The 20,032-nt window shown below is 35.4% G+C and overlaps 1 protein-coding gene across 2 annotated transcripts; it reads left to right on the top strand.

Moving 5' to 3' along the window:
• Positions 1 to 4,057: 4,057 nt before the first annotated feature.
• On the top strand, positions 4,058 to 19,377 carry C6H4orf36 (chromosome 6 C4orf36 homolog). Of its 2 annotated transcripts, none has more exons than XM_074274953.1 (5): positions 4,058 to 4,879; positions 8,943 to 9,065; positions 13,752 to 13,906; positions 14,739 to 15,107; positions 19,002 to 19,377. In XM_074274953.1, exons 2-4 carry the CDS (start codon positions 9,001 to 9,003, stop codon positions 14,873 to 14,875), a joined length of 357 nt encoding a protein of 118 aa, XP_074131054.1. In that variant the 5' UTR covers positions 4,058 to 4,879; positions 8,943 to 9,000; the 3' UTR covers positions 14,876 to 15,107; positions 19,002 to 19,377. The 2 variants fall into 2 exon arrangements, with proteins under 2 accessions (XP_074131054.1, XP_074131055.1); XM_074274954.1 differs by having other exon boundaries at positions 4,059 to 4,879; positions 14,739 to 15,003.
• Positions 19,378 to 20,032: the final 655 nt, after the last annotated feature.

The following is a 20,032-nucleotide window of genomic DNA, read 5'->3' as shown; positions in this document are numbered from 1 at the left end:
ATTTGGAACACAAAGAATTAGAAAAATGAATTATGTTTTTTGAAAAAATACTATTAAAATTTTTAAATTATCGGTAAAAGCTTGAATCTCTTAGTGATCTCTAGTGATCAGCCCATCAATATTGCTACATTAATGTCTTTTTAATAAACTTTTAATTCTCTTTTTTTTTCTGAGTTTTGCCTTATTAATCAAGTGAAAACACCAACAAAGAATTTTTCTTTCTAATAGCACCATACAATATTGAATCCCTGAAGGATGGAAAACTAATCTTAATGATAGAGATGAAGGAAGCTGGAGTATGTTTGTTAGGACAAAGTAAACCTCCTTTATTAAATATTCAATGACTTATGAGTGTCTTATTCTGTCCTTGCACCAAAACTGGACTAAGAGGTACATCTCCAATATCATTCCACTATATTTAGTTTCTTGTCTTTATGGATAAGAAGAAGAAAAGAAGAAAAGAAGAAGAAGAAGAAGAAGAAGAAGAAGAAGAAGAAGAAGAAGAAGAAGAAGAAGAAGAAGAAGAAGAAGAAGAAGAAGAAGAAGAAGAAGAAGAAGAAGAAGAAGAAGAAGAAGAAGAAGAAGATGCTTCCAATTGATACAGCTTGGTTCATCAAAGTATCTTTCATTTTCAGTCCTTTGATTAAGAAACAAAGTAAGCATTCATAATATGTTTCTCAAAACCAGAGAAAAACAGGATGTTTAAAGTGAGTAAATAATCTAGTGCTCCAATAACTCTGCCCCAAAAAATTTCATGGACAGTATGGTACACAGAGTCATGAAGAGTTCAGCATGAATAGATGACTGAACAACAGCAACAAATAACCCACAGCACATCTTACCGCATCTCAAAAGAGAAAGAGAAGTGTCATTGGCTCTCTATTATCCAATCCAAGAATGCTGTTCTCTTTAAGAACATTATTTGTCCATCTTTCTTCTGACTACTCCCAATCTTCAATTTGCTCTCCTTTGCTCCACACATAATTGTTTCCACTTCCTTAATTTTCTCCTGTACCCATAAGCCTCTTAAACTGGATCAGGTTGGCCACAAAGTAAAAGGGATGCAGACTGGGTAGACGTTTTTTCCCTCATTGTTCTCTATACTCAAAGGGCTTTGGGACTTGAAGGCAGAACCATCCAGAGTGTTGCTAGCCTCTTTGGGCTATATGTCCTACATGAAATCTCAGAATATTAATTTTTAAGTGTATACTTTAAAATATTGTATTTTTTCTTTGGAATTGTCCACAATATTTTAAGGGAACTATTATTACAATATTTTAGATTTAATTTTTAGCACAACACGAAGTACACTGTTGTATGTTATATTTGCATTCTCCAAATACCACAAGGTGGCAACAGTGTCCTTCTAATTACTAACAAAATTTGAAGGGTTGTGCTGAACAGAATAGATAAATCTTGGGAAGGTTTTCCATTTCTACAAAGAAAATCCTATCTTGGAGATTTTTTCTCCTTGGGAACAATAGTACTGAGTTTGTTGTGAGTGGGGTTGATTTCTGCACTGCAATTTACTTTGTAATTAAGCTGATACTAGGAATTTCATTTGATGTTTGTAATATTTATCGGGGAGCCCTCAAAAAGTAAATTACAAAGTCTAAGTGTAAAGTAATATGAAATGAATAATAGAAAATGAGAGACATCATAGAGAAGGAGGCAGAGAAGGGTAGTAGAGCCGGGGCACCTGAGTTCTGGTTCTGGTCTTATGTGACTTAGAGAAATAATTTTACTTGCCTAGACCTCATTTTCTTTATCTATAAAGTAAGATTTGATTTTTATTTTTTCACCTCCTTAGGACTTTATGTGCGTTCTTTTGCTCAATTTTTTCCACTTTTGTAAGACCTTTCAACTGTGTACATTTATGTTTTCTAAATTTCAGTTGATCAGAATACCAATATAAATTAGTACTAGCAATTCTACCTTTAGAAAATTCCTTCCCCTTGAGATTTCCCATCTCATTTGGTTTGTGACTCTCTAATGCTTTCAGAGTGAGCTCAAAAACAAATGTACAGGGACTTCCGGCTAAGATGGCGGCATGGAGGCAGACAGCTGCTTGAGCTCCTCGCTTTCTCTCAGAACTTACTTCATGACAAGCCTCTGACTTAATGCTTGACCCAGAAAGAAATCCACAAATTATCACCAAGAGAAGACATCCTTGAAAGTCACCAGAAAAGGTCTGTGTTTGTTCGGGGGAGGGTCAATCAGACTGGGCGCAGACTGAGGGCAGACAGCCAGAGCAAGACAGGCAGCTCACACAGCTCAGACCGGAGGGGGAGGGGTGTGATCTCTGCAGTTTCTGCGAAAGGGCTTTTGCCCCAGTGTGGATGCTCCGTCTTGGCAGCAAGCCAGGAGCAGCAGAGAGGGTGTAAACACCGGAGGTGAAGATTAAAACCCCAGAAAGCCAGCGTCTCTCAGAGCCCGGCCACCCCCAACCCCCACCTGGACTGACTCGGTGCGTTCTCGGAGCCTCAGAGCGCAGACTCAGTACAGTCATTGCTGTTCTGTTAGTGGCTCTCTGCTGCCCTATCCCCAGTCTGTAGAGGAAGCCCATTAATAACATCCAGCCCTATCCCCCCCGCAAAACAGACCAATTGTTTCTCTTGTCAGTTTGTTTTCTTTGATTCTGACAAAATGAATAAAAAATTCAAAAGGGCTCTAACCATTGACAGCTTTTGTGTGGAGAGGGAGCAGACTTCAAATGCTGAGGAGACTAGGAACAGAATGTCCCCAGATGTATCCCCTGGGAGGGATATAAGCTGCTCCTCAATACAAAAGAACCTCATAGAGGAAATAAAAAAGGCTCTCACAAGAGAGCTGGAAGAGAAATGGGAAAAGGAAAGGGAAGCTTGGCAAGAGAGCCTGGAGAAGTCATCCCATGCATTCAAAGACAGAATGGATAAAGAAATCAAATCATTGAGAAACAAGATTAGTGAGCTGGAAAAGGTAAACAGCTCCAAGGAAAACAGGATTAGTGAGCTGGAAAAAGAAATCAGCTCTCTAAAAAATAAAATGGATAAAATGGAAAAAAATTCCATAGAAGATAAAAACTCAATTGGACAATTACAAAGAGATATAAAAAAAGTGAGTGAAGAAAATACATCATTGAAAATTAGACTGGAACAAGTAGAAATGAATGACTCAAGGAGAAACCAAGAGGGAGTCAAGCAAAACCAGAGAAATGAGACAATTGAAAAGACTGTCAAGTACCTTACCAGAAAGACAACAGACCTGGAAAACAGATCCAGGAGAGACAATTTGAGAATAATCGGACTCCCTGAAAAATGGGAGGAAAAAAAAAGCTTGGACACCATTTTTGAGGAAATTATCAAAGAGAACTGCCCAGACGTTTTGGAAACAGAGGGTAAAATAGACATTGAGAAAATTCATCGATCACCTACTGAAAGGGACCCTAAAATCAAAACGCCAAGAAATATAGTGGCCAAGTTCAAGAACCATCAGACAAAGGAAAAGATATTGGAAGCTGCTAGAAAAAAACAATTCAGATATGGAGGATCCACAATAAGGATAACACAGGATCTAGCAGCGTCCACATTAAAAGAACGCAGGGCCTGGAACATGATATTCCGAAAGGCTAAGGAACTTGGTATGCAGCCAAGAATAACTTACCCAGCAAGAATGAGCATCGTTTTCCAGGGAAGAAGATGGACATTTAACGAAATAAATGAATTCCATCTATTTTTGATGAAAAAACCAGACCTACATAAGAGGTTTGATCTTCAAATACAGAACTCAAAAACAAATGTACAAATTATGACATGGATTATTGTTTTCTTGATTGTCTAGACTTAAGAAAGTGTTGGGGGAAATGATAATCCATATTAAACTTTTTATTTATTTTATTCTGAACTTTAGAAATAAAACAAGCATTTCCATTACACAGCATAATAGAAAAATAAAGATGATTGTACATGAAACTGCAAATCCATTATGTAGATTAAATTGAAAAGTGTGTCACAGAATATCTTTGTTAAACATTTAACAGGTCACTGCTGATGATATCTTCCCAATTACCTGGGGATCCTGGCTCTGCACATAATGTTTCCAAAAATGTGTTCTGTTTCTCTAACTTCCTCATTTTTTTTTCTGTGTTGTGAGACTTTCCCCTCTCTTCTGTCCCTCCATTCAAATCTGGTACTATTTTTTATCACAACTTAGAATATGACCAGAAAGAAAAAATGGTACCAGAATGATGCTTTCATTTTGAGTGTTGAGATTATTGATGCTAGCGGTTATGGAAAAAACAGAAACTGAAAGAGATGGCCACAATTTTTCTTTTTTCTATGTTTTTGTGGATTATTATGTTTTTGTTTTGTTTTTAATCTTCATTTCTTAAAACAAGTCACTCCTTGCATCCTACTACATGCATGATGACTAAAAGCAAATGAAACATTCCACTTCCATAGCCCTCTATTTCTGCTAAAAGGACTTCATAGGATCTGTTTTGTTTCTGAAGAAACTGGCCCAAGAAGCTGATGGGGAATTGAGAATTCTAACTCGGCTCGAAAGACTCCGAAGTTCTAAGCTTTTTCCCCGGATCGGCTGCCGACAGACATCGTAAGCTTCAGGGCACTTACGGCCCGGCATTGGTCGCCGGGGGGCGGTTAGCCACAAAGCCCCTTTATTGTGGGCCAGCTGCGTCAGCGCTCGGGCAGACCTCGGGCGGCACCCCGGGCAGTACCCCGGGTCAGAACCACCCTGAAGGAGCTGTCCCAGCAGAAGCTGTTCTGGGAGGGGAGCGGTAAGGCGCCGGGGCTGAACAGAGCCGTCCTGATGCCTCCGCCTGCCTGGCGCTGAGGATTGGGCCATCCCCCTCGGAAGGAGACCCTCGAGAAGGCGAACATCGGTGAGGAAGCGCGGGAATGGGTTCGGGTGGATGTTCCGTGGGTGGAGAAGTGCAAGATGAGGGGGGGAGGGGGGAAGGTTTATGTGAGAACTCCTGCGAGGCAGAAGAGGGATGGGGGCTGGAATGAGGGGAGGGGTAGGAATAAGAGGAATGACGGTTAAATCCAGGCCCATGGGGTTCTGGAACTGTAAGGACACAATAGCTTTTATTGGAGTGAAAAGTTTGCCTCCAGAGCAAACAATTCAAGAAAACTTCAGACTAGGTTCTAGAAAGTGTATCCATTTAAAGTCAGATCTGAGAGCAATGCGTGGAAATTGAACAGTTTTCTATATGTAAGAAAATTTCCTCAGAATTACAATTTTCCCAAAAGTGAAAAGTGCTGCTTTGAAAGGTAACTCTAGTGCTCTTTAAAAATATCACACCAATTGTCTTGTCATAAAACATAAATATGACGGGGCAGCTAGGGGCGAAGTGGATAGAGCACTAGCTCTGAAGTCAGGAGGACCCGAGTTCAAATCTGGCTCAGACACTTAACACTTCCTAGCTGTGTGACCCTGGGCAAGTCACTTAATTAACCCCAATTGGCTCAGCAAAAAACAAAATTTAAAAAATGACAAAACTCTTTTAAAAATTTGAGATATGATTTTTTTCAAAGACCCTAGTTTTTACTTTAAGAAACAATCTCGGAAATGCAAATTAATGACTCTGAGGTACCATTACATACCCCTCAGATTGGCTAGATGACAGGAAAAGATAATGATAAATGGAAAACTGGGACTTGAATACATTGTTGTGGAATTGTAAATTGATCCAACCATGTCTCTACTTGGTCTGTATCCCAAAGAGATCATAAAAAAAAAAAAAAAAAAGGCAAAAGGACCCATATGTGCAAAAATGTTTGTAGCAGCCCTTTTTGTAACAGTAAGGAATGGATGCCCATCAGTTTGGGAATGGCTGAATGAGATATGGTATATTGATATACCATATTAAATATTATTGTTCTATAAGAAACGATCAGCAGGATGATTTTGGAGAGTCCTGGAGAGACCTACATGAACTGATGCTGAGTGAAGTGAGTAGAATCAAGATAACATTATACACAGCAACAATAAGATTATGTGATGATTAATTCTGATGAACTTAGACGCTTTTCAACAATGAAGTGATTCAGACCAGTTTCAATAGACTTGTAATGGAGAGAGCCATCTGCATCCAGAGAAAGGACTATAGGAGCTGAATGTGGACTACAACATAGTATTTTCACCTTTTTTTGTTGTTGTTTTTTTCTCATATTTTTCCTTTTTGATCTGATTTTTCTTGTGCATGATAAATGTAGAAATATATATAGAAGAATTGCACATATTTAACATATATTGAATTACTAACTAGAAAAGGGGGTGGAGGGAAGGGAGAGGAAAATTTGGAACACAAGGTTTTGCCAAGGGTGAATGTTGAAAACTATCTTTGCATACATTTTGAAAATAAAAAGATATTCTTTTTTAAAAAGGAAAGAAACAATCTGGGGACAGTTGGGTGGCTCAGTGGATAGACCACTTGACTTGGAGTCAGAAGGGCCTAATTTGAAAGAAGCAGTAGACACTTGAACACTTACTTGCTGTGACGCCATGGACAAAGTCACAACTCCAATTATCTCAAAAAATAAAAAGTTATTTGTTTTATATTTTTATTTTTTAATGGGTAGGAGTAAAGAGAGAGAAAGGTAACCCTCTGCAAAGTCACATTTTATTTCTGGTATGTGATTAACATGGTCACAAACACAGTATGGTAATGAAAATAGGGGAATTAGGTGACAGTACGAGGGCATGATTATCAAAAAGACTCAGCTTCCAGAATTCAAATCTAGCATCAGACACTTACTAGCAGGGTTGAGCCTGGGCAAATCACTTAACCCTATTTGCCTTAGTTTCTTCAGTTGTAAAATGAGCTGGGGAAGAAAATGGCAAAAGCTCCAGTTTCTTTGCCAAGAAAACCCCAAAGAAAATTAGTCAGATATGACTGAAATAATTGAACAAAATGGAACACAGTTCTCTGTCAGAGAACAAGAATAATATTGTGTTCTGTTCTAGGCATCATATTTTAGAAAGGACATTAGCAAACCAGAGGAAAGATACTACAATGTTCAGAGGACTAGAGAATGTACTGTACAAGTATAAGTAAGAACTAGAAATGTTTAGTCTGGAAAAGAGAAAATGGCAGCAGAGTCATAATTTTGGCTTTCTTCAGGTCAATGAAGGACTGCCATGTGGAAACTTATTCTAACAAGTTAGACCTAAAAGTAGTGAGTAGAAGATGAAATGCTTCATGTAAGGGAAAACTTCCTAACTTACCTGTCCAAAAATTAAGTGTACTTGTTTGGAAGGTAATGAAAGGAACACCGGAGATCTTCAAGAAGAGTCATTTCTCAGAAATAATGTGAAAGAGACTCAGATGTGGGCTGAACAAAATGGCCACTGTCCAAAATGGTCCTGTCCAACTTTGTGATTCTGAGATTAGCCAGGAAATAAATCAAAGCTTCATCATCCGAGTATTCTAATTGCTGACCTAGTCCTCCTCATCAATAGTGACATCCTGTTTGAGAAAGGCATGGTCTTGAGAACTAGAGATCATTATCAATCACAAAATAGAAGATTTTGATTACATCAAACTAAAAAGTTTCTGTACAAACAATACGAATGTAAACAAGATTAGTATTGTAGAAGTAACAAATTGGGAAAATATTTTTACAGTTAAAGGTTCTGATAAAGGTCTCATTTCCAAAATATATAGAGAACTGACCCAATTTATAAGAAATCAAACCATTCTCCAATTGATAAATGGTCAAAGAATATGAACAGACAATTCTCAGATGATGAAATTGAAATTATATCCACTCATATGAAAGTGTTCCAAATCACTACTGATCAGAGAAATGCAAATTAAGACAACTCTGAGATACCACTACACACCTGTCAGATTGGCTAAGATGACAGGAACAAATAATGATGAATGTTGGAGGGGATGTAGGAAAACTGGGACACTGATACATTGTTGGTGGAGTTGTGAAAGAATCCAGCCATTCTGGAGAGCAATTTGGAACTATGCCCAAAAAGTTATCAAACTGTGCATACCCTTTGATCCAGCATTGCTGCTATTGGGCTTATATCCCAAAGAAATACTGAGGAGGGGAAAGGGACCTGTCAATGTGCCAAAATGTTTGTGGCAGCCCTTTTCATAGTGGCTAGAAACTGGAAGATGAATGGATGTCCATCAATTGGAGAATGGTTGGGTAAATTATGGTATATGAAGGTTATGGAATATTATTGCTCTGTAAGAAATAACCAGTAGGACGAATTCAGAGAGGCTTGCGGAGACTTGCATGAACTGATGCTGAGTGAAATGAGCAGAACCAGAAGATCACTATACACTTCAACAACAATACTGTATGAAGAGGTATTCTGATGAAAGTGGATATCTTCAACATAAAGAACATCCAACTCACTTCCAGTTGATCAATGATGGACAGAAACAACTACACCCAGAGAAGGAACACTGGGAAGTGAATGTAAACTGTTAGCACTACTGTCTATCTACCCAGGTTACTTATACCTTCGGAATCTAATACTTAAGGTGCAACAAGAAAATTGGATTTACACACATATAGTATATCTAGGTTATACTGTAACACATGTAAAATGTATGGGATTGCCTGTCATCTAGGGGAGGGAGGGGAAAATTTGGAAAAATGAATACAAGGGATAATGTTATAAAAAAAATTACTCATGCATATATACTGTCAAAAAATTTTATAATTATAAAATTTTTAAAAATAATAAAATTTTAAAAATTTAAAATTAAAAAAAAAGAGAGAAAGGCATGGTCTAAATGGTAGCAAGGAAAAGATAAAGTAGTATTCAGAAGAAACACTGAAAAAAATAGCATATAGTAACTTCAAGAAGAGAGGTAAGTCTTTCAGAGTTTATTCTGAATGTTGATGTGTTTATTTAGAATAAATCGTCAAATGAAAAAACATTGGCATTAATTCTCTCTTGTGAACATTTCAAAGGGTGACAAAAGAAGATCTTATTTTTACATCAAAAGAGGTCAAATTGTAATTATTCGGTATGGCATATGGTTTGCCAAGAAAACGCACAGTGAAATCAGTTTTGCGAGGAAGTTGTTACAACGTGTAAGTATTGGTAGAATATTTATGACAAAAATGAAGTTTTTTTTAACACATCTTTTTTGTGGTGTTTGACAGAACATTTCTTACATCTTCATATCTTATGTAAAAAAAAAAAAAAGGCCAACAACAACAACAAAAAAACAGGTTTCTCCTGCTTCATGTCAGAAAAGTTAGATTACTTTCAGGTTACTGACAAAATGACTAATTGCTTTCTGGTACAGATTATAATTGTGTCTAGAATGTTTTCAAAGGAAGTTGTATAGAAAAGAAAAAATACTGAACAGCAGCAATAACAAAAGTTGTTTCATTCCCTGTTTTAACCTATCTTTGTGAAGTCTGCATTTGGGGATTGTATATATTTTTTACATTGGCCATCATATCTGTCATATGAAAACAAATTCTAAAAGGATATATAGGCAATTCTAGTTTGCAATTTTTGTAGAAAACCTTTCATATCCCAATTGCTTCATGTTTTTTTCTCCTCTACTAGTAATTCTATGACATGAAACATCAATTTTATTTGGAGCATTTAAACAATTACCTTTGAAATAATTAGAGATGCCCTTGACATGCCATGAAATCCTAACTTTAGGAAAATTTAGAGTAACTCAGAATTTAAGATAGCTTTCTTGAAATTTGAGGTATTTATGGACATTACTTTGAATGATAGGTAAAATTACATTATAACAAGCACCATTACAAAGGAAAATTCATTCTAGCTGAAGTATTTCCATGATTTAGTGACTAGTTTAAGAACAGTGATTTGTTGATCTGACCACAAGAAACTGTGTTCCATAAATACCCTATATACCCAAGGATAAAGAATTGAGCAGAACTTTTAACCTGCTCAATTGTATTTATCTAATTGTAATTATCTAATATCTTTATGGTACTTTAAAGTTTACCAAGAATTAGAGATAAGAAAAATGAAGTTCAGAAAAATAAAGTGACTTGTTTCAACTTAATGTCAGTGATAGTATGAGAACACAGGCCTCTTGGCTCCCAGTCCTTCTCATCTCAAATTATTTATAAAAACCAAAACTTAAAAAAAAAAATTAAAGATTTGGGATGATGACAAGGTAGATGTGATAATTGCATATCTTCATTTTTTTCTTCCAAATGGTTTCAAAGCACTTTTTTTCTTGAGGAATCTAAAGAGGAGTTGGTCTGAGTCCTATAAACTAAGAATATGATATTTAATAATATGTTGTTTGTGGGGGCAGCTAGGTGGCACAAGGGATGGTGCACCAGCCCTGAATTCAGGAGGACTCGAGTTCAAATCAGGTCTCAGACACTTAACACTTCCTAGCTGTGGTGACCCTGGGCAAGTCACTTAACCCCAGCCTCAGGAAAATAATAATAATAACAATAATAACAATATGTTGTTTGTGCTAAGAGCATCCTTTTAATAATATAAAACATCTTCTATATAGTAAGGCCATTATGCTTTCAAGTATAGAATTTGTGTCAGTATTGAAATTTTATCAGATTTCTAGAAAAAGCAATAAAAGTGCTAAAACTCCCCAAATTTACCTACATCTTTCTCTGAGCAAATTTATATTTGCAAATGTATTTAAATTATGGTGTATGATTGTGAATAACGTTGTGCTATAATAAATATTGTTTCAGAAGATTGCAAAAATGTATTAACTGATGAAAAGTGAAATGAGCAGGAGAACAATATTAAGTGGTAATACGACAATAATGATCTGTAAAAGATTTAATCATTCTGATCAATACAGTGATCCATGGCAATTCCAAATGACCCAATAATGAAAAATTCTATCCATTTTCAGGGGACTCTGAATGCAGATTAGTTTTTTTTCTCTTTATTTCTTCCTCATAATATGACTAATATGGACATAGGTGTTTTTTTTTTTAAATGTATTAAAGCTTTTCATTTTCATTTGTGGACAGCATTCTTTGTAGTGTCCAAAAACTGGAAACTTGAGTGGATGCCCAGCAATTGGAGAATGGCTGAATAAATTGTGGTATATGAATGTTATGGAATATTATTGTTCTGTAAGAAATGACCAGCAGGATGAATACAGAGAGGCCTGGAGAGACTTACATCAACTGATGCTGACTGAAATGAGCAGGACCAGGAGACCATTATATATTTCAACAATGCTATATGAAGATCAATTCTGATGGACGTGGCCCTCTTCAACAATGAGATGAACCAAATCAGTTCCATTTGTTCAATAATGAATAGAACCAGCTATACCCAGAAAAAAAAAAAAAAAAAACTCTGGGCAATGAGTAGAAACCACAACATAGCATTTCCAATCCCTGTTTTTGTCCGCTTGCATTTTTTATTTCCTTCACAGGTTAATTGTACATTATTTCAAACTCCGATTCTTCTTGTGCAACAAAATAACTATTAACTATATTATTAACTAACAAAATAACTCTGTGTGTGTGTGTGTGTGTGTTGTATTTTATATATACTTTAACATATTTAACATGTATGGGTCTACCTGCCATCTGGGGGGGAGAGGGTGGAAGAAGGAGGGGAAAAATTGGAATAAAAAACTTTTTATTTTCAAAACATATACATAGATAATTTTCAGCAATCACCTTTGCAAAACCTTGTGTTCCAATTTTTTTCCTTCCTCCTTCCCCTCCTCCCAGACAGCAAATAATTTAATAAATTCCTCTATACATATTTACACAAATATCATGCTACACAAGAAAAATCAGAACAAAAAGGGTAAAAAGTGAGAAAGAAAACAAAAGGCAAACAAACAACAACAAAGAAGGTGAAAATACTATGTTGTGATCCATATTCAATTCCCACTCTCTCTTGGTGCAGATGGCTCTCTTCATCATAAGACCATTAGAACTGGCCTGAATTACTTTGCTGTTGAAAAGAGCCACATGGACAGATGTTTGACATAACTAAGTTTAAATTTAAAAACCTTTAATTTAAAAGTAAATTTAAATTTAAAAAAAATATTTGTTATATCCAAATTCTACTACGACAGAACAATTTATTTTTTTGACTAATATAATATTATTTATTTATTTTTATTAATTTTATAATTATAAAAATTTTTTGACAGTACATATGCATAAGTAATTTTTTATAACATTATCCCTTGTATTCATTTTTCCAAATTATCCCCTCTACTCCCTCCCCTAGATGACAGGCAATCCCATACATTTTACATGTGTTACAGTATAACCTAGATGTGTACCATATGTGTGTAAATCCAATTTTCGTGTTGCACATTAAGAATTGGATTCCGAAGGTATAAATAACCTGGGTAGATAGAGAGTAGTGCTAACAGTTTACATTCACTTCCCAGTGTTCCTTCTCTGGGTGTAGTTGTTTCTGTCCATCATTGATCAGCTGGAAGTGAGTTGGATGTTCTTTATGTTGAAGATATCCACTTCCATCAGAATACATCTTCATACAGCATTGTACAACAGAACAATTTAGAAATACTTTTATTAAAAGTTCCATAGTGGCTTGCCTTTGGAATTGCTTCATTGATAAAATGGCTTTATATTGACTAGTTGGATAGCTAGCAGCTTCTTAAAGGGAAGGGAAAATGTGACTAACACTATAGAGTTGATACTGTTTTTAAAATATAAAAATATCACAATATGTATGAAAATGTTAATTGTGGTTCTTTCTTTTTTCTTGACATTTTAAGTAACATCTAGTTTAGCAAGGCAACCTTGTCCACAGGTGGGACCAATAGTGGGATCTCAAAGTATAGAGCAACCTCAGATTTTTCCATGTTATTATCTGAGGTCTCTCAGGGTACAATATTATTAGTTGAGAGTTTGCTAAAGAAGTTGAGAATTTGGAACAATCAAAAAAAGTCCATAAAAGAGCAAAGGGCATTACATTATACATTATCAAAGAGATTTTCATTATAAACCCAGAAAAGCTAATGCCATGAAAAGATTAATGAAAGTAAGAACTGATTCTAGATGGCAGCAACCAGGATAGTGAAGGGCCTTAACTACATATCATATAAGGATTGATTGAAGAATCGAAGATAGTTAGCCTGGACAATAGAAGCTTGGGGGAAGGGGAGAAGGGGATCATAATACTTATGTTGTGAAAGAGAAAAAAGACTTGTTCTGCTTGATGCAGAGATTCAATTAGGTTCAAAAGGTAGAAATTGCAAAGAGGCAAACTTGGGCTTGATGTCAGGAAACGATTCCAAAAAATTAAAACTATACAAAAGTGGGTGGACTGCCTTGGGAGGAGGTAGTATAATCCTTTCTAAGGGGCTTTTAGCAAAAACCAGAGAATCACTTGTTAAGTATGTGATAGATACTTTTTCAGGTATGAATTGGATTAGATGGTAACTAAGTCCCTTGCTACATCTGAAATCCCATAATTTTATATTATAAAGTTGGTGATCATTCAAGAATAGTTCAAAAACAAAAAACATGGTGGGAACTTAAAGCCAATAGATTTTGTTTTCTATTTATCCCATGAATTACAGAGACAAGGAGGGACATATACTCTTAGTGAAGTTGGTGGACAACAGAAAAGTAGCTTTATCCAAGGGCAGAGATAAATGACATTTCTCATTGCAGAAGAAGCCCTTCCTGACTGAATTGTAAAATCAAAGAATAGCCTAAATATACAGTGTATGTTTTATCATAGCTTTCTATATTTTTGTATTTTGACTAATTCACAGTATCCACTTATTTCTGCCACAGTCAGGAGCCCTGGGAGCTAGCTATGCTTACAAAGTCCTTGTACGACAACATTGCAAGTATTGGAGTACCTCTTTTTGAAGATATTATTTATAGCTGTCCTTTTAAAATAAATACTGGGAAAAAAACTGAGGACACGCTACTCCCCACAACAGAAAGTAAGTTCCTTAAACATTTCTAAAATGTATTTAATGTAATTCAGATATTCTCTAACAAAAATGATTATATTAATTTATAGTCCCATACACATTTTGCTGTTCTCTTGCTGAATGCCCAGTGGTGGCTCAATCATGATGAAACATTTTTATATTAAGTTTTTAGAATGTGACTGGCTAAGAGTTAAACAAACAAAACAAAACAAAACCAAAAAAAAAACAAAAAAACTTTTATACCAAATTGTGCTTGATGAAAAGCCAAACTATGTGTCTATTTCTGTCCCCTTCTCTTTACTAATACAACCACCAAACTAGTTCAATCTCTCAACACATCTCATTTAAAACAATTATAATTACCTCCTAATTGGTGGTCTTACCTCAAATTCTCTCTCCTTGGAGAGGGGCATTACCAATTGTCCTGCCTTATGTTTTGCCCCTGGACTCCAAATGATTCTGGAAGCAAGAGTGAGACTGATGACTTTGCAGTCACTTGCAAGTAAAGACATCACCTTCTTGATGTCATTGATCTTCAAGAATAAAGGAGGAACAACCTCTCCTTGGCTCATCTAGCTTCCTTCAAAATTCAGTTCAATTGCAAAGTTTTTGCTAATACTTTTAGTTGCTAGTTCCTCTCCCTTTCCCAAATTATATTTATATATTTAATATATATTCATATAAGTGCCTATGTATATATATGTTCCATTTAATTTAGTATAAGCTCCTTAACATTGGAAACTGTTTTATTTTTGATTTTGTGTGTGAACATTCTCTAGCCCAGTGTTGGACACCCAGAAGCCACTTAATAAATACTTGATATTTTGATTTTTATCTTTAGCATTAGATGCTGAAAGGGCATATGAACTGAAACACTTACATGAACTTGAACTTCAGAAAAATTCGGCAGAGCACATTCAGTCTTTGCTAAAAGACAAGAAATTTGGCTTAAGAAGACCTCTTCCACCCAAGAAGTGAAAATCATTTGATTTTTTTAGAGGCATGCTCCTTCATCTGTCTATCCGAAGGGGATGAGGGGATTCAGACCATTCACCTTATAATACATCAATTGGTGCAGACAGAAATCAACAAAAAGCATTATCTTGGTGGGTGAACAAGCTCCCCTGAAGATACTTCATCTGGTGACCTAATACACCATCTATACCATCTGGTGTTGCATTTCATCTTTAGGCTCTTAGCCTCCAACAGTGTAAGTTGTGAGAAAAATGGCATTAGTTAAGACAAGTGTACATGTGCATTTAGTGTTAGTTTAATTTTTAAAGGGAAAGAATCAGCATGTGACACAGTTTAATAACGCTGTAGTCTCAGAGTCAGACCAAACTGAGTGAGCCTGGCCAAACCATAAAGATTCCCTAGATAGAAGCCTATTTACTTCAGCACAGGAAGTTTCTTCCTTGGCAGTTTTCTATAAAACAGGTCTGATTGTTTGGTCTAGGATAAGTGACAGCCAGGGTCACACAGCTAGTAAATATCTGAGACGGCATTTGGGGCAGTGGCCCACAAAGATAGCAGTAAAGGATATTATTTTGAAATCACTCTGAGGGTGGAAGTTTGTCCTAAGGAATTTCAATGCAAAAAAAACTGAAAAGAAATTCTCTAGAAGAATGGAAGTGACTGAAGCAATATTAAAATATCAAAATTTAATTTGGCTTGTGATAAATTAAGATGTGAATCTAATAGTCCATATTGAAACAAAAATGGAAAGAAAAGAAAAAGGAAAGAAACTTTTACTTGAAAACTGAATCCTTCCTGGGAATGCGTGTGTGTGTGTGTGTGTGTGTGTGTGTGTGTGTGTGTAATATGTACATAGATAAGTGGGATGGATGAATATGAGTAATAAAATTACTCTATTTTTGTCCATTGTATACTTTTTTTGTTTTCTTCTGTGCATTTTAAAATTTTGTTTAAAATAATTTTGAATTTTTAGCATACATGTTACTAATTAGACAACTTGGTATAGTGGAGAAAGAACTAACTTCAGTGTGCTACATACCTATTGCTTATTTGTTTAAGGGCACTACAATCTTCCAGTCCCTCAATTTAGGAGCCATCCTAGACTATTCATTATCTCATACCCCAAATCCAAACTGTTACAAAGACCTGTCCCCACATATTTTTATACATGTGAGTTCATTCTCCTTTTTTATGATCTCTTTGGGAGACAGACCCTGGAAGGAGACTGTTCCATAACAGTCTTTGGGCATAGTTCCAAATTGCTCTTCAGAATGGCTGCATCATTTCATAACTCCACCAATAATGTATTAGTGTTCCTGTTTTCCACCATCTCTTCAACATTTATCATCTTTTCCTATCATCTTAGCCAGCCTGAGAAGTATGAGATTAATCTTAGTAATTTCCTAAAATTTAAAATTGATCAAATAAAAGCTAAATATTTTAGGAGACAAAAATTACTAAAAGAAAGTCTAAATTGAGAAAATAAAGAAAAATGTAATATACTTAAATTTTAAAAAATAACCTGGAAAATACATTAAGGATAATAAGAATCATTAGGGAAGAAGCTAGGTGGTATAGTGGTTAAAGCACCAACCCTGAAGTCAGGAGGACCTGAGTTCAAATCTGGTCTCAGATACTTAACATTTCCTAGCTGTATGACCCTGGACAAGTCACTTAACCCCAACTGCCTTAAAAAAAAAAAAAAAAAAAAAAAAAGAATCATTGGGAATTATCATTTTGGGGTTTCTTTCAGGAGCTGATTGATAGATTATTATCTATTTTCATATTGTGCTCTTGTTTTAATAATAGAACTCTGAGAAATAATTCATTTGAATCCCAAATCTATTTCATTCAATATTAATCAATTTGGTAAAAATCACATCAAAGTTCTATATATTTAGGCCCCAGTTCTATAAAAGCAAAAAAAAAAAAAAATCCTGGGAGTTACAGATTTTAAGTCCACTTGCTTAATTATAGGAAATTAACTAGAAGCCCTCCATCCCTATTTTTCTTCATCATGGTGACCCAACCCAGAATGGTAAAGGTGTCTCAACTATATAAAAAGTACCTCAATATATTTTTGTACCTCTGGACCATTCTTTCTTACCCAACGAGCACAAATGACCATCTTCTGACTGCTTTAATCAGATGCTTTACCCAACCTGTGATTGCTTGTACTGTCTCCTTCTGCCACAACCTAAGGAGAAGCCCATTCATCTTATGACCGATTAGAAAAATCTCCACTATGACCAATTAGTGGAGATATTCCTTGTTTCATCCAAGTCGTACCCCTGATAGCATATTATTTTGTTTATTTTGGCTTATGCATCAACTGTATTTGTATTTGTATAGCTGTGCTTGAATGTCTGGATAGCTAGTCCTATCCACGAGAGCCCTGGAAAGAGAGGACATATCAGATGGTGAGGAAAATCTGGGGTTCACCTCATAGAGGAGAACCATGGAGGCTTTAATAAAGTGCCATTGAAGCATGATAAATGTGGAAATGTGCATAGTAGAACTGTACATGTTTAACATATATTAACATATGTTAGATTGCTAGGGGAGGGAGAGAGAAATTTGGAACACAGAGGTTTTGCAAGGTGAATGTTGAAAACTATCTTTGCATATATTCTGAAAAATAAAAAGCTATTAGTGTAAAAAATAAAAAAATAAAAAGTGCCATTGGCTCAGAGTTCTGCCTTAGTCTCTTTTATTGAGGGTGAGACAATTTCAATCCCCACAGAACACAATATAAACATAAAAAGATCCGCTAATCATTTACTAAATAAAATCAACTTCAAATGAAAACTCACAATAAATCACATAATCCAAATCTAGAGCTTCCAGATAAGAGAAAAACAAATGCTACAAGCAGCCAGAAAGGAATTCAAATATCAGGGAACCACAGCCAGGTGGTTTTACACTTTACTAACTACCATATAGAGAAGCAGCATATATGGAATGATATATCACAATAGCAAAAATAGAGGTCTACAACTAGAAATAACTTACCCAAGAAAACCACCAATTTATTAGGTCTATCCCAAAGAGATCAAAGATGGAAGAAAAAAGTTCTCTATGTTTAAAAAAAAAAACCCAACTATTTGGATACTAAAGGAAACCATTAATTGGGGAATGAAGACATATTGTGGTTTGCAATGAAAAGGGATTTATCATATTATTTGTGTGAGAAATAAGGAAAAACATGATTTCAAGAAGACAGGAATAGACTTATAAACTGATTCAGAGTGAAATGAGTAGAACCAAAGGAACAATTTAAAACATTGGTATTGTATAAATGAACATTTTTGAAAGATTTGATAACTCAAAGAAATTAAATAAAGCACAGTTTGTAAGGTTGAAATTATGACCACCCATAATTTCAGAGGACTAAGAATGCTAATCACCTTGATAATGTAGTGTAAGAAATTAATTTTTAGAGAAGATAACCAATATGGGAATATGTTTTAATTAACTGTGTGTATGTAATATGCAATATTCTGTCATTTTTTTCAGAAAATGAAAGGGAGGGAGAAAAAAGCTTGATAATTGAAAAATAATTTTAAAAAATTTTAAACCAGTTTCCAAAGATCTAGCATAAACAATCCCAAAATGAACCACTGTTAATAACACATATATCTTATTCCCAAAATCCCTAATCCTCATTTATAAAGTTTCTTAGACAGGTGACCCAGTGGTTTGAATTAGTTTCCCATTGAGGGTTATAATTTTTAAATATGAATAAAGCAGATATATACAATGTGTTTTCCTTTTAAAAGGGGGGAAGGAAGTAAAATTCTTTTATTTTAAGTTTTTGTCTAGAGCAAGGGTGGGGAATTTTTTTTTTCTGCAAAGGGCCATTTGGATATCTATAACATCATTTGCAAGATTATCACTTTATAGAATTCAAGCAGTGGAAGCTTCTTCAGCAAAACTAAGACCTGCAGTTCATTACACAAATGATTTTGTGGGCCTTCTACAACCGAAAGGCCAGACATTCTCCACCCTTGGTCCTGAGGAAATATAAACTTACTTATTCTCTTACTTATATTTAACATTAAAGCTTTTATTTTTATGAATGGAAAGTGTATCTCATGTATCCTAATGTTCTAATTATTTGATTTTCCAGATATACTTTAAATGCACATAAAGGAAAATGAAAAAATGAATGAAGAATTCTGCTTGTGAAGGTCTTATGAAGTGCTGTATCCACCATAATCCTGTTATTCTGTGGCAGAATCATATTTCCTGGAAAGCTGGTGGCCATACCATGATTACATGTTGATCTCAAGCAGCTCAGAGCAGGTGGTTAGACTGAACTAATACATAATTTCTCACGTTTTGGTTTCCTGCCAGGATTTAGTGTTACAGATGAAGCAGTTTTGTCACATTTTTAATTAAGGAATTTAGAATCTATTTCATGTTTTCTCTTGTTAAAAATTCCTGGAGGATTTCTTCCTTTTAAAAAAAGTTTCAAAATGAAGATACCTTGGAAAAAATAAAAATGTGTATTTATTATGATTTTTAACCCAACAAAATGTGAGTTTAAAAAAAAAAACAAAACAAACCCTGAGCTGTCTCAACTACTTTGGTGTGTGATACCTTTGCAGTTAGAGTTAATCATGATTCTGTTGAGATTGGGAAAGGGGGACTCCAAAAGTCCCAGACTGTTGTTGAAAGGTGTCTCAAAAAAAATTTACAGATTTGAACCCATCTCCTAGTCAAGGAGCAAAGTTCTGTTCCAGGTACGCCTGGAAAAAAGTGGAAAGTAACAAGAAAAAAGGAAAGCTAATCTTAAATGCCTCAGCCACCTTTTGAGTTATTTGTGCTGGCCCATAGTCGCTCTGCAAAGAGCTGGGCAGGCCACAAAGGAGCTCTTACTGGCCTGATTCTGGGATTAGAAGCTGGTCTCAGGGTGTTTGAAACCACCCAGAAGGAGAAAGGGTGTGTCCCCTTTCTTCGGAGCTAGGGAAGTAAAGATGCCATGGAAAGGGGCAAATGGGCAGCAGCACAGGAAGCCGAATCTGTGAGCCTATTTCCCTTGCATATTTAACAGGAAGACTTTTTGCTGTCAAAAGTCCTCTTTTCATATAAATCCCATGAGCATGTAAAATATAAAAAGCATATTTGGAATCAGTATAGATGTTCACTCTCATTCCT

This window comes from Sminthopsis crassicaudata, chromosome 6 (assembly GCF_048593235.1).
Source record: "Sminthopsis crassicaudata isolate SCR6 chromosome 6, ASM4859323v1, whole genome shotgun sequence".
NCBI classification, from domain to species: domain Eukaryota; kingdom Metazoa; phylum Chordata; class Mammalia; order Dasyuromorphia; family Dasyuridae; genus Sminthopsis; species Sminthopsis crassicaudata.
This window is presented reverse-complemented; position numbering and strand designations above follow the sequence as displayed.